At 46.4% G+C, this 14943-nt stretch overlaps 2 protein-coding genes across 11 annotated transcripts in view; one reads left to right on the top strand and one right to left on the bottom strand.

Moving 5' to 3' along the window:
- fgf18a (fibroblast growth factor 18a) overlaps positions 1–3771 on the top strand; it is a 62323-nt gene extending 58552 nt beyond the window's left edge. For 6 of the 8 annotated variants that reach the window (XM_053878307.1, XM_053878305.1, XM_053878310.1 and 3 more), the window contains 4 exons: positions 963–1002; positions 1113–1290; positions 2330–2436; positions 2531–3771. In XM_053878307.1, the coding sequence (XP_053734282.1) occupies positions 963–1002; positions 1113–1290; positions 2330–2436; positions 2531–2803 (598 nt within the window). In that variant the 3' untranslated portion in view covers positions 2804–3771. Of the gene's footprint in view, positions 1–906; positions 1003–1112; positions 1291–2329; positions 2437–2530 lie in introns of those variants that run through there. The other 2 variants (XM_053878312.1, XM_053878313.1) reach the window with 2 other exon arrangements.
- Positions 3772–5836: 2065 nt separating this feature from the next.
- fbxw11a (F-box and WD repeat domain containing 11a) lies at positions 5837–14860 on the bottom strand. 3 transcript variants are annotated; one of them, XM_053879253.1, is made up of 14 exons: positions 14696–14849; positions 13027–13131; positions 11708–11776; positions 11269–11488; positions 10943–11129; positions 10752–10842; positions 10438–10575; positions 9598–9716; positions 8265–8514; positions 8042–8160; positions 7716–7826; positions 7557–7635; positions 7252–7416; positions 5837–7168 (listed from the first exon to the last, which is right to left on the bottom strand). In XM_053879253.1, the coding sequence occupies exons 1-13, from the start codon at positions 14732–14734 to the stop codon at positions 7255–7257; spliced, it is 1689 nt and encodes a 562-aa protein (XP_053735228.1). In that variant the 5' UTR covers positions 14735–14849; the 3' UTR covers positions 5837–7168; positions 7252–7254. The 3 variants fall into 3 exon arrangements, with proteins under 3 accessions (XP_053735228.1, XP_053735231.1, XP_053735230.1); XM_053879256.1 differs by lacking the exon at positions 13027–13131 and having other exon boundaries at positions 5840–7168; positions 14760–14839; XM_053879255.1 differs by lacking the exon at positions 13027–13131 and having other exon boundaries at positions 5842–7168; positions 14696–14860.
- Positions 14861–14943: the final 83 nt, after the last annotated feature.

Genomic DNA, 14943 nt, shown 5'->3' on the forward strand with positions numbered 1-14943 from the left:
TTATCTATAGATTAGAATACACTGGTGTTAAAGATAAACCTGCACACTCTCTCCTTCATCAATGCACCTGTCTGTTCTTTTGCCCAGCTGCCTGCTAAAGCCTGCCAGCTCCTCCTGCACACACATAGACACCCTTCGCACATCTGTGTTCATGCCCATGACAGTGTGGAGGAGTCACCGCGCTAACCCCAAACAAGAAGCCAGAAGGCTTTGGGAGAAAGGTAGACTGGTCAGAGCAGCAGAGAGAGAGGGGGGGGGGGGGGGGGGGGGGGGGGGGGGGGGGGTCGAGAAGGAAAAAAGAGGCATGCAGAGAGATAGCACAGATGATGTGAGGAACATCTGTGAAATAACTTTCCAGCCCACACACCTAGTCCTGAACTTTATCTAGTGTCATTCGGAGATGTTCGGTGCAGCGCTGTCTTGACCGCAAATAGCTGCCGAAATGGATTCTACCACAAGCGACAATTACATGTTGACGCTGACAGTGTTAAACAGATCCAATTTCAGGTGGAAGATTGTTTAAAGGTGCCCAAAGATCGTGGTCCTTGACATGGAACCATTCCGTCCACAGTCGGGTATCACCTCAGGTCCAGGACATCTGTCTGCATATTCCGCGCTGCCAAATAAATTTCCTTAGATGTGTGAAGCAAAACATGTTCTAGCTGTCTCGGTATGTTGGCCATTCGGGTCATTTGGAGTCCAGATTTTGGCAGTGGGAAAAAAAAAAGCCCCAGACAGGTCAGGAATGAGGCTTTGTACAGAAGGCTGGTGGCGCGACTGTAAACACTGGTGTGGGTGTTCTGCCGATCACCGGGCATCGGCCAGCAGCACAGCCGGTGCAAAAAGTGATGTTGAGCTGAGAAGGATGAAATGGAAACAATGTTGTCACACTTCCACCATGTCCAACATTCAGCGCTGCTTACATACTTTTCAAACTCATCATCTGTTTCCACTTTTTCCAGATATATCCAGATGTTACTGGTGATGTGCAATCCATTACAGGTGAGACGCCGCGATCCTGACATTGACTTATGGAGCGATAAGAAGAACAAGTTGTCAGTTCCCGTTCATAAAGCTGCGCATAAATCTGCACGTCTCATCCGTGCTCTCAGGTGCTTGGTGTGGATGGAGTTAACTTCAGCGTGCACGTGGAGAACCAAACGCAGGTGCGGGACACGATGAGTCGACGGCACCACCGCGTCTACCAGCTCTACAGCCGCACCAGCGGCAAACACGTGCAGGTGTTTGGCCGTCGAATCAGCGCTCGGGGAGAAGACGGAGACAAATATGGTAAGAGTAGCAAACACACAACAAGGGTCGTGACGACACATCCGTATTCTCGTCCGATCGAACAGCGAGAATGTGTGACCGCGGGGCAGCTACAAAGCACACACCAACCCCCCAGGCTTTGGCAGTGGGGCACTGATGCTTGTCTTGGGAGCACAAAGACTTCATCGACTGACTGCTGACTCAATGATTCACAAGAAAGCACAAGAGAGAGACAAAAAGAGGGAAAGAATGCATCTTTGTGGAAAACACAACTGTGTGTGAGACAGATAGGAGCCTGGCAGGTGTCGCAGCAAGTGTTAAAAACTCATCTCCTTCATCGATCCGCGCATTGATTGCCTAACCTCGCCGTTGTCTCCTCTGGATTTAAAATGGCAGTCTTCCTCCGATAACTCTATCCATCCCCCACCACCTATTCTTAAAGTGTCTGTTCTCTTAACAACACAGGATAAATGAGCGGTGGAAAGGCAGGAAGTGAGCAGCGTATAGTTCTGGCTGAAGCATCACAGCCTCAAGGAGAGATTCAGGCGAACGGCAAAACAAAAAAAGAAGAGGAAGTCATTGATTTTTACCGTTTCTGAGAGGTCCTCTGAGGGTCATTGGGATTCAGTCTTGAACGGGATGCTAATGCTGCTTTATTTTGTTTTTAATCGAACTTCCATGTTGTGTGATGTTGGCATTCATATGGGCTAAGAAGCTCCAACAGCGCCACCATTCCTCAACAGCTGTACCACTCACCCATTTTTATGGTGATGTGTGCCCCTCAAAAATGGCCTCTCAGTGGACTGACTACATCTGTGTCAGGTGACTTATTATGTCCTGACAGTAAGGTCATGTTTTAGTTTGATAGGATGCAGCAAAAGTTCTTGCCTCTAACATGGCAAGGGATTGGCTTCAATAGAACAGGTCCTTGGGAGTTTTATCACTCTTCCTGGGTGAATTCCCATTGCTGCTTAAATGGGAATCTAAAACCTTAAAAAAATGAATTTCCGTCACCTCGAAATCTGATGTCTGTCTCTTCCTCCGTCTGTCCCTTCACAAGCCCAGCTCGTAGTGGAGGCTGATACCTTTGGAAGCCAGGTGAGAATCCGGGGGAAAGAAACCAACTTCTACCTGTGCATGAACCGGCGGGGCAAGCTGGTGGGAAAGGTACGACACTTTTGAAGCGACTCTCAGGTCTGTGTCTCTTCAGACGGCTGACCTGCTTCTCTTTGCTCCTGTGTTTCCCCCATCTGCTCTCCAGAAGGCCAGCAACCGAAGCGACGACTGTGTCTTCGTGGAAAAGGTTCTTGAAAACCACTACACGGCTCTCATGTCAGCACGCTACACCGACTGGTATGTTGGCTTCACCAAAAGAGGCCGCCCTCGCCGAGGACCCCACACGCTCCCCAACCAGCAGGACGTTCACTTCATGAAACGCTTCCCCCCCGGCGAGCAGCCGGACCTCACCACTCCCTTTCGTTTCACCACCATCAGCAAGCGAGGAAAGAAGGTGCGCGCCACGGGGCCTCGCTAGCGTCGGCTAAACCGCCATCGTCCGGAGGTCAAGAGGCAGGACGTGATCCATCACAATGGCGGACTACTCATCACTTCCACTGCACTCCCACTCAGAGGGACTTTATGGAGACTTCACTTCATGAATATTTGGGGGTGCTAGCGCTCCGGAATCTGAGGTGTCACTGCAGCGAATTCCCCCTGGAGACCCCAGAGGGTCTTGAAACGGCCAGTCAAAAGAGACCTGATGTGCTTCCTTTAAATAAAATGCCTTGCTGCGAGGACAAAACAACAGGTGTGATGTGATCCCCAGGACAGTTGGAGGGAGTAAAATGGAATACCGCAGAGGAAACATGGATGAACTGAGGAGTCAAAGGATAAAAGGGAAGCACACCGCAGAGTGGAGAAAAGGGATTAAACTATCTATTCCAGAGATGGACAGATGGCATTTAACGCACTTAAACTCTCTAACTGGTGGAAACCTGTGACACCGACGGATGGACAAGGGACCGAGGTGCAGAGTGAGACACTGATACGTGCATGCTGGTAACTAGGAAAGTGTCTGTGTGTGCTTGTGTGTGTATGTGTGTGTCTGACTGTGAGTGAAGCTGGATCACGAGGGACCTCGATGAGGGACAACGGTCCCCGCAAGAGCCTGCTACAACTCACCACATGGACTTCAGTAACTGGAATGTACAAAAACAACAGGCACCAAAACAAAAACAAGACGCACCAAAGAAAAACGGACGATGGACCAGTCCACTGTGGACCAGTAGCCTTTGCCCAGGTGCGGGGGGGGGGGACCCCGCAGGTGTATGCACTGCAGGGAGGACGCCTGCTCGGATACAATGCTATAGAAACGACCCAGGGGATCTGGCTCCTGCGTGATACCGTGGATACAGAATGCTGCTATCAGGACATTCAGTGGAACAATCCAAAGACCCACAATACATAAACACAAGAGAAAAATATAAAATAATAATAAAGGGAACGGTCATATATATATATATATATATATATATATATATATATATATATATATATATATATTTAAATGACAAAAGATAGACACCCTTAATAAACATTCTTACTATGATGGTAATTATAATTATTACTCTAAAATTATTTCATTTATTTATTACAGCTCTGTGTTCATCAGTCTTTTTTGACTCAGTAAAACGTACAGAAACATTTTTTGTGTGTGTCAAACTCATTTCTCTTCTCGTGACTTTTATTTGAAGTTGAAAGCAAAACCACTTGCACGGGAGATTCACCTTGAAGGTAGAAAGTGAACGCATCACTAATAATAATAGATTGCAGAAGAGAAGCTGGTAAGTCATTGCATGTTGGACTGGACCCCAAAATGCTAAGGAACAAGGGAGAAAAGGAGCCATTTGGGGAGATATGTAATTGCTGCTCTGTGTATGAAAGGAAAGGCGTTTAACTTGTCCTGTCAGACATGAGCTTGTGCAGCAACTTGTGCTGTTGTAACTGTTGAACAACCGGAGACCTTCCGTGACTCTGAGCCGTTCAAACAACATTGTGTGCCCCATAACTGCATTTATTTACCCAAACCACACAGAAGTGAAGGGCCAGAATGTCGTATTGAAGGTGTAGGTCCCAGCATCAGATGCTTCTCAACCCCATGGCTCCCCTTCCTTCCTTCCTTCCTTCCAGGAGGTCACTAAAGAGATGTCGCTGCCAAGTGACCCAATCACGCCAGCAGACACAAACAGCTGACTCAGGCGGAAAAAGGATCCCTACTGCAAACAGCAGGAATCTCTGCAGGAGGAGGGGGTCCAGAAGACAGTGCGGTGGTGGGAGGGGATGAAGGCACAGAGAGGGGCAGTGTGAGTTGCTCATTTCTAGGACGCGCTTCTACTTGGTAATGATGGAAATATTCCGGGGAGCCAAACCCAAAGTTGAAGGTGTATGGTAATCATGTCGAGGAAGGAATGCCAAATATGTGCGTGAGAACGGAGCTGTGACCTGAGAGCTGCAGGAATTATGGGCCAAAATCCCACAGACCCAGAGGAAGCACACACACCCATACACACATGATATAGTAACGGTGTTCTCCAAGCACACGTCCACCCCTGCATAACTTACTCTCAGAATCCGAAGCATTCTCGCGTCGCGAAACGAACCCAGAAATGTAGCAAGCCGATCCCCCCCAGAGGACCCCCGCACACACGCGCACGCACTTCTCAGGGAGAGCACAACGGCAGACACGTGCATTACAGAGCTCAACTCGCCATAAATTCGCTGCAGTCTTGTGCCTCCGTGTGATCCACCAACAGGTTGTTGGGACGGTCAGGAGCACGACCGGCTCGCCGGTGAGTGTGAGAATATACCGCCACCTGGTGGTCACTTTTAAAGTGCAGTACGTTTTCACATGAAAGAATAGCAGCTATGAAGCATTATTTCAATTTTAAGGAAACTATTTCAACAGAATGGAAAGTGCTCATTTAAAACAGCTAAAACCGTTCGAAAACGAACACAGGAGTTGCGCAAAATTTGTCTTAGAACTTGTGATAAGGTGAAACTGCTTTGATTTTATCTAAATTGAATTACTTCCTGTGTTTGTCAAAAATTGAGGGTCATTTGCTGGGAAAGGTCGTGACATCCAAGAGGAGGTGGTGCCCAGCTCAAGGGCTCTTTAATGATTTCTAGTTCCAGTGTAAAGCCATTTCTAATGTTCAAATATGTCTCCACAACATGATCGGACACTAAAATAAGGCAGACATTTTTAAAGCCATTTAGTCTTATGATAGGGTCCATTTTTACAGACTTTTGTCCGCAACATCAAGCAGCTTAAACTCAATCGATGCAAGACACCACAGCATTTCATCACCTCTCCATCCATATATTTCAGGCCCAAAACACCAGAGCAAAACATATTAAGTGAATTGTGACGTCTCAGTGACTCTGTGTAGCTAAAGGGGATCAGTGTTTCCAGATGGGTTTGGCGCACAAGTCTAAGATTTTCTCTTAAGACCAGAAGACAATCATCCTGAAACCAGTGTCCTTTGGTCCACGACATCACTAAAACCAACCTCTGTAGTGAAAGTCATAAGGCATCCCTTTATTAAAACAGACTTGTGACTGATCTGACGCCAGTTTCTGCTGATATTTTCATTTATGTGTGGACAAATTAAACGTACACAAAACACTTGAACTCTCACAGTTGCCAGCATGCAGACACGTCTTCCGCAGTCACCCACACATAGTTCCATCTCTACACTCAACGGTCAAGTACTTTATTCACAATAAGTTTCTTCTTTAAAAAAATCATTTTAATATACAACACAATTTTTGACAAGACAACTCCATTTACAGCTAAATTTGAGCTCTTGAAATCCAGCTTCTCTTATGATCAAAGCAAGCACATAGATGTCTGGAGGGTTGAAAGGACAGATGAAATCAGAACAAGGAACGAACAAAGATGGTGAAAAGTGAAACAACTACTCTTCATACAACCTCAGAACTAGGAAACGACTAAAAAAAAGGGGGGAAAATAACAGTAACAATAATAAAAAAAACAAAATAAACAAAAATAAAGAGTTGAAGAGAAACGCTAAGGTGTGCCAGGCGGCGGTATCCATGGCAACCTCACATGCATGTCTGACGCTTTTTGCTCTGATCTGCCGTTTCACAAGTCCACATACAGAAAACACACTTGAGTGTGTGTGCGCGGCCCCAAGCTCCTAGCAAGTGTGCATCTCTTGAGGATAAGGAGGGAAGCCTCGGAGGTGAGGGGGTTCAGAAAAGGGGGAGAAGAGAGAGCGTGGGGGGGAGACACAAGTCACCCCAGATAAAAACGTTCCCTCATTTTCACCCCACCGCTGCTCAGCGTTCGTTTCCACCTCGGAGGCGAGTTAAGAGTCTCTTTCTCCCACATCACAGCTCCTGATCCACTGTCCAACTGCGCCATAGAATGTGTGCCGGTGTCTATAAATAGATATATCTAGAAGCCATCCCATATCTGCCGAGACCTGTTTTGGCAGGGTGGCTTGAGAGTAGGGAGCAGAAGCTTCGATCCTTTCGTTTTCCAGGGACAAAAAAGGAAGCTTGTGTCTTAAAGAACTAAGTTAATACTGTCGTTAATGTACTTTACAAAAACATAAATTAGTAAAAAGTGGTGACGTCTTGGTAGAGCGGTGTTGGTTCTGTTAGACGGGATCTTCATCTGCATCGACCAGTGTGCGAGTCTCGGGACCGGAAGGAGAAGGGCGCAAGCTTAACAGTCAGTCAAACGGGAAGGTGGAGTGAGCACGGGGTGTGGGGGGGTCGTGGTGGAGAGGGGGCTGGAGATGGGTGCCAGGAGGCAACCAAGAGGCCATCAGCTCTGGGCTTCAACAAGTTGGAGAGCAAAGGACGGTGCCACCTGGTGAGAGACAGAGGCGACGTGAGACCGACCACATACGATGTTGGCAAGGCAGCCATCTTAAAAGACGCACGGCCATGTACCTGCTATCTGGAAATATAGGTGTACGTGCGGGAGGGAGACCGCCCTTCTGACTGGCCGTTGGTCGAGACGTTCAGGAAGTCCCAGATCAGAATGGTGTCATCGTGAGAGCTGCTGATGATCTGAAACTCATCAAACTGCAGTCGGAAAACGCGGCCAGAGTGCTCCTGAAACACACACGGAAAAACAAAAGCTGATGAAGACAAGGGGAAACTGTATCTATGCCACATTTAAAACCCTTGCACAGGTGGTGAGGCTCCACAGTGTGATCATATTGACAATCTGGATGTGCAGGGCAGGAACTCACCACTAGAGTGCGCAGACATAGTGTGCTGGCAGGTGCACGGGGGTCCAAGGCAGCTTGCAAGTCCCATACTTTGATCTTGCTGCAGAAAAAAAAAGAGAAAAATAATAATGTAGGGGGGAAGAAAATGCATCATAACAGTGACAAGGTGGCACCTCTTACCCGTCATAGGCGCCACTGACGATTCGCTTGTTGTCGAAGCGGATGCAACGCACCAGCTCCTCGTGACCCTCCAACACTCGCAAACACGCGCCACACTCAATGTCCCATAACCTGGAAGGTGCCATCAGAAGCAACACACATTGACTCATCGGCTTTGATGAAATTATTTGGGGGGGGTTCGGCCAAGAAAAGGCCTTAACCTGAATCCCCAGTTTTTACAAGCATTTCTAGCTGAAGGACTTTTAATATTTACACATTAACAACTATAAACAAAGGTTCAGCAAGCCACTCACACAAGCGCAAAAATCTCCTTCAGCCTAACTTACCGGATTGTGTTGTCCGAGGAGCCACTGACAACAAGGCGATCCCGGTACTGTAAACAAGCGATGCCTCTCTTATGCCCATTGAGAGTACGGACAAACTCACAGGTGCTGGTGCTCCATACCTGAGGCAGCAACAATACACTCCATTACTCCAAGATTATACTTCAAAACAAAAGATCTCGCCACCAGAGAAGTGTGCCATTAGCAATGAGCTACATCCACCCACCTTGATAGTGCGATCCCCTGAGGCGGACACTATATATTTGTCATCGAAGTCGACAACGTTGACAGCTGCTCTGTGTCCCACTAGGACTCTGCGTAGGCTTATGTCTGTGGGGGATGCCATATCCCAGACTGCGATGGAACGGTCCTTCGAGCAGGTGACCATGAGCCCGTTGGCGAAGCGTAGGTGAAGAACGGCCTCGTTGTGGTGGATAAGCGTGTTGAGTACCTCTCCAGTTGTCACCTCCCACACCCTGGAGATGAAAGGAGATGCTCTCTGAGTACAGGAAGAGGATTTTAAACGGATAAGGAGGGGATTGTTTGATCACCACGGGATGGGTGACAAAAGGAAAAAAAAAAAATCGGAGCTAGAAAAAAAAATTAAATTGAGAAAGGCAGAAGACATATGTCACGCTTATGCTGCTGGTGTGCTGAAGTGGACCCGCATAGCAGTCAAGTTTCTAAAACTTAGAAAGCTGGAAAACATGACAAGTGGTTGCAAGGGAAGTGAAGCAAAATTTTCCGAGGCTGAAATTTGTCACTAAAGTGTAAAGCAATAAGAGAATTAATGCAGAGCTTCTGTGAGCAGAAGCCAAGAAGGTGTCAACAAACAAGCTCAAGACTACACCCAGCACATCACCTCTCTGCACTGAAATCCTTGAACTGAACATGGGGCTGAAACTGTTGTGCTAAAGTTATTTAAGCACACAACGGAAGACACCACTAACTTTCATAATAGGAGCTAATTCACCAATCATCAAGTACTTGAGTATGACCACATGCACCAGCCAGCTTGGACAACAAAACAGTTATGGCCCATAAAACCCACTGAGAAACCCTCTGGGGGGAGATCTGTGGCATCTGGCACCAAGACTTGGGCAGCACATCAAAGATGCTTTAGTAGCAGACTGTGTCAAGTATAGATTGTTCTGGTTGGTTGAGCGTTTCTCACACATTCTGGAGTGAACAGTCGTGTTCTGAAAACCACTCTTTCACGGCACTGAAGCCCGGCCCACACTCAGTTCAAAGAAGCTGCCTTTGTTATTACTGGAGGGGGAAAACTGACCTACAAACTTGCCTCTCAAATCTATCGCATTAACACGCAGGTAAAGGGCAGCTCACACTGACAGACTAAATATCCACTGAAGCTCAATCACTGCTTTTCTTGAAGGCCACAACAAGGCAGCATAACTTGTTGTTTTACACTTTAATCACAGTGTTTTCTTTTGACTAGGCAGGTCTACGAATCCTTTCAAAACATGCACTTCCTGATCTTAGACGGGGAGAAAAGTCAGAAAGGTCAAGGTCCAAGAATCGCACTGGATGCACTGTTGTACCTGACAGTTGAGTCTGATGATCCGGTGACGATGACCCTCTCATCATACTGTAGGCACAACACGGAGCCCGTGTGACCAGTCAGGATCTTTAAACACTCCAGAGACTGTTTATCCCATATCTGAGAGGTGGGTGAGACAAGGTAGAGTGGGGGTGTTAGTGCATTGAAGCCACATTTGGCTCAGTTCCTTCTCATTGGTATTGAGCAAACATATGGGAAAAGTACATTTTAGCAGGTGGTTCTCAACTGGTCTGGCATCAGGTCCTTATTGATATTTTATTAACTTATCAATGGGTAAAAAGCTCATTAGATTTAACCACCATTCTTATTGTCTTCCTCATTTATAGAGACAATATCATGTTTAACAGCATTTCTCTGGTTTATGTCAACTACTAATGTTGACAATGTCACTGGACTTTGACCAGTGAACACAAATAAACTTGCATCACATACTATCAAGAAATAAACTGCGATCAGATTTCAACCTTTGCATAACCCTGACGCTTCATCGCGCTGGGCTCCATGTCTGAACATGGCGGCACTAAAACAGCAATGCAAGCGCTGATAAAAGATGGTGTTTGAGACAACCGCACTTTATATGCATCAGAAACAAAGATGGCAGCAGAGCAACACTGCAGCTACTTTCTTTGTGAACCGACTCTTTCGTGTCCCACATTTATCATTTTCAAATGACCTGTTTGACCAAACCACTCTAAACTAGGTGAAGGACTCTGCAAACCTTGGCATTATGGGTAGTGAATCAGACAAACTTTCAAGCTCCTCTTATTGAGTCACCTCATAGTGCAAAGCTAACAAACTGAGTACTCAGCAAACCCCATACCTTAATGGAATTGTCCCTAAGGCCACTGATTATCTTATCGTCGTCGTACTGGAGACAGTAAACGCCTTTACTATTTTCCGAACGACACTGGATCCTCTGCAGGTTGTGTCTCCCACACCGCCAGTTCGCCTCAATAGTCTGGAAAGACGAGAAAGGGCGAGTGAAGCAGGACATTACGGTTACATTGCAGTCAATGTTGACTTTTTAAACGAATGAAAGCAACACCTAGCAGAACCCCTATGTTAAACATGATGAGAGCACAAGTGAAGGTCCTGAAAATCCTGTCTTTGTTTTGAAAACAAAGTAAACCTCACCTCTATGTCTTGAATGATTTTGGGATAAAGAGAGTGATAGTAAGAGTTGGGAGGGACTTCAGCTGTGCGGTTTTTGAAGAGATATTTTTCCCTGATGACAAAAGAAAAAAACAGAAATCAGTCAGTGACGTTTGGAAAAGCACGCCAAGACAATAGTCATGACAGAGGAGGGACCGTGTATCGTTCCTTACCATTGGTGTCTCTCTGAGAGGCCTTTCCACAGTGGGTCCGTTCGCACCATCCGTTCAATGAGCTTCTTCCACAACATACCCTCGGAGATAACCCTCTGCCATTCCTTACACACTAGCTCGGCAGAGCACAGTGAGCGGGCGTCAAGGAAGGACAAGATGTTCTCTGCTATGTGATCCAGGCCTTGGGCTGTGGAAACGTGCAAAGAAGGGGAACCTCAGTCGTGTCGCTTTTAAATAGCCATTCGAATATTTCGTGATCCCATCACAAAGACTGATCAGACAGTCAAATACCAGGTCGTGAAGTTCCACCGCACATGTATTCATACCTGGCAGAGCAGTGATGAAATCCCTCTGGAGCATAGGTTTGAGGTAGGAGTTAATGTGGCCGTGCTGGTAATGGCACATTCGGGAAATTAAGCGCTCGACAAACTCCACCTGATCAGCCTCTGACCACTGATCAAACAGGGCGATGCAGTGTTCCTTTTCCTTCTCATAGTTTCCCTCAGACGGACGCTTGCGGGAGCCGACCACAGGCCCATTACTAAGCTGAAAAAGCAAAAGTATACACATTAGAGTACCAAACATTTGAGTCACATGACACCAAATCTTTGCCAAGGTTTGAAGTTAGTCTACTTGACCTCTTTGCTATAAACATATCAAGCTTACAAATATGGAGGCAGAACTCCGAAGTTTAGGATTAAACAACCTCAAATTAAACAGGCAAAAAGAACAACAAACACCCATAGACAATGTCGAGATACACACCTTGAAAACCGTGTTCTTCTTTGGTGACAAATCATCAACAAGATTTGTTGACTCCATCCCTGATGTGTTCTATGAAGGGAAGACAAACAAAAGCATAGTGCAGGTTGAGTGTATTATCGAGGCCACTGAGCCTAAATTAAATGCACCTCGAGTACATTAGCCCACTTGGCGATGGACGAACAAGCCCCATAGAAAACAGCCAGTACAGCGATACCATTACGCACTTTCAGGCGTGCACATACAAACACATGCACACCGGCACACTCACACAAACATGAAAATAATAGTCACACAGCAATAAAATGAAGTTTTCAGCTGACTCGTCTGTAATGTGAGCAAAGCAGTCTGGACAGGAAATTAAAATTTGGAACACTGGGTATGTCACTCACAACCAACTTTTGTTGTGGTATAAGAAAATGATGGAGTCAGATGATCTGACAAGAGGGCACACAAGCACGGTCTGAACAGATAACTGAAGCCATCCGAGTCATTTTAGTATCCTGCCAATACTTCTCCCTGCTTGTAAATGCTTATTAATTATTTACAGTGTCATGATTGTCTTGGAATTACAATCTGGAATGGACTCTAGATTCCTGCTTGAGTTGCTCGACAGTGTTAAATCTAGACTCAAATAAATAAAGAAAAAATAATTGGGATGAAGACCAACGAAAGAGGCATCCATTTTGGAAGTGAGTGAAATATATGTTTTAAATATATTTTCATTAGAGAGAGGCTCGGAAACCAAGAGAAGTAAACGCATAAGTAAACAGCAAAGGCAAGTAGAAAATTAGAAGCGCGGTGCCCTCCTACTAATCAATGATCAGGCAGAAAACAAGGCGATGGTATGTTTTCTGGTGTGCTGATCATGCATAGCAGGGAAACATGAGATAGCTGAATGAGAAAGGTTCTGCCAAACAGAAAGGCAAGCAAAGGCTCTCAGAGCAGAGGAACTCCACATTAAAGGTCCCAAAACCATCAAAGCAATCGGAAACAAATATATATTTTTTTATTCAACGATTTTAATGTAAGGCTAAATAAATACTGTGGTTTCAGATAACTAGTCCTGTTGAGTCACAATACGTTTACGCTATCTATGATTTGGAGTCAAGGATCGAAGGGGACCCCGAGAGCAGTTTGCTTTCAACGGGGCGAAAAGGACAACACAATTTAGGGCGTAGGAGGGTGATGGGGTGAGACAATGTTGCCTGCACAACAGTGGTATGAGAAGGTCTATGAGGTGAGCAAAGAAAGGTGAGGAATATAGAGATGTGAGAGAGGAAGGGAGAGGAGCAGCAGAAATAAGAGGAGACAGGCAGAACCTGGTTGTGAGCCCGGGTGGAGGGGATGCTCTGCAGGCACCTGAGTGCACACAAACTCTCAGCCACCGAGGAGCAGCCCAGCCAGAGAGAGCGAGGTACAGAGCACTGTGTGAGAGAGAGGGGAAGGGAGGAAGGGAAGAGGAGAATGAAGTGGACAGAGGGAGGGAAAAGGAGGACAGGAAGACCAGAAATGTGAAGAGGGGAGGAATCGAGGAAGGAAATTGGATGGAGTAAAACCAAGGGGCAGATGGATGAATGATAAATTGATGCAGTTGAGAAGTTTGGTTAAGGTTTTTTTTTTTGTAAAGTAATGAATATATAAATAAAGGTTTGTTTTAAAGTTGAAGAGTGGTGGTGAATAACAAAACCAAAGGGGGGAAAGAAGGGAAGAATTGGGGGTAGTGAAGGGAAAAACCAGTATTAGAGCTACACACATACACACACAGACACAGTGAGTGGAACACACAAAATATACAGACAAATAAACATACACACAAAGGCATCGTTAGAATGAATCGGGTGGGAACTGCAGCAGAGAGGATGGGTCAATGGGGATAATTGACGGTTCATGTCACTGACAAATTTCACATCCATGCTCTGCCATCCCCACTCAATTCCGGTTGCTGGGACTTTGAAATACTTCAAAGTGAAGTTCAAGAAAGAAGCGACTATGGTGTTTCGTATCGCAACTTGGATAGACCGGGGTCTTATGGGGCTAAAGTTGCTTTCAGAGCCCAGATACAGTCAGTGTCATCGGCCGAACCTGCTGCCAAATCAATAAACAACAATACTATTGTTATGGGAATCCAATTGCATGGGATGCATAAATGGTGACTGACAACACAAAAGCAAACCTCGCACTCCATAATCACATCCAAAAACAAATGCACTCGAACATAAATGATAGCCTGGCTGACGCCGGTGATTCGCTTATCAGTATAGATAAATAATCACAAAATAAGTTGCTGTAAACCACTCGTGTATCACGGGGCAAGCGAGTGGTTTGAGGAAAACGCCACTTTCAGTCTTATTTCGACCCAGAAACTGATGTAGCATCTTAGCATACCAGCCTGCTAATCGTGTTGGTAAAATGCTACATACTTCCTTCTACGCACTTTCGAAATCTAAAAGCAGGCGTGAGGCGTTTTGAGGCAGTTTTATCTTCGTTTCCGTCGTGGTGTCACTCCGTTTCGTCTTCCCCCTTCGGCCCATACCGAGACGACTTTCTACTGACACATTACACGATATAACGAGCCAGTTTATTCGGGGTGGACGGCAGTTTCTGCGTTAGCCGCACAGCTAACACCAGCCTGGGCCCTGTTAAAGTGGCGCAGCGTCACCGCAGTGAACGCTGCCCGGACAAGCCTCGCTGTCCTCCACCAACGCCTGTATCGTCATTTGTCACCACTGGTGGGTAATACCACCTAAAAATCAGTTCTCGGAACTTAGTGTGTGTTTGTGTTGAACTCCGGTTGCCGATTACGACTCATATTAAGGGTTTAAGGAGGAAAATGTATCGATACTTCCAGGCCCTCCCTCTGATAGCTGCCCCCCTCCTTTCTCTCCCACCCCTCTCGACAACCGCTTCAGCCCAAACAACGAATCGAGCGTCAATAACGGCATAGTGCGCGAATGTGTGACGAAGGAGGTACAACCGAGTGAATCCTACCATCAGTTCTAATGTTTTGTCCTCCATCTCCGGCTCCATGTTGACGATCCCCCCCGAAACTCACTGTGAAAATGGAAACCCAGCCCTGCGTCGGCGGCCCGCAAATGCAGAGACGTCATTCACTCGGTTCAGCCACACAGCTTGGCTCCGGTCGCGTCATTAGGTGGGTGGGGGGATGGTGACGCCCAAGCAACAGCGAAGGCCGCTGATTGGTTTAGGTCGCCTTAAAATGGGCGTGGCCACACGAC

The sequence above is a fragment of the Synchiropus splendidus genome, chromosome 11 (assembly GCF_027744825.2).
Source record: "Synchiropus splendidus isolate RoL2022-P1 chromosome 11, RoL_Sspl_1.0, whole genome shotgun sequence".
NCBI lineage: Eukaryota > Metazoa > Chordata > Actinopteri > Syngnathiformes > Callionymidae > Synchiropus > Synchiropus splendidus.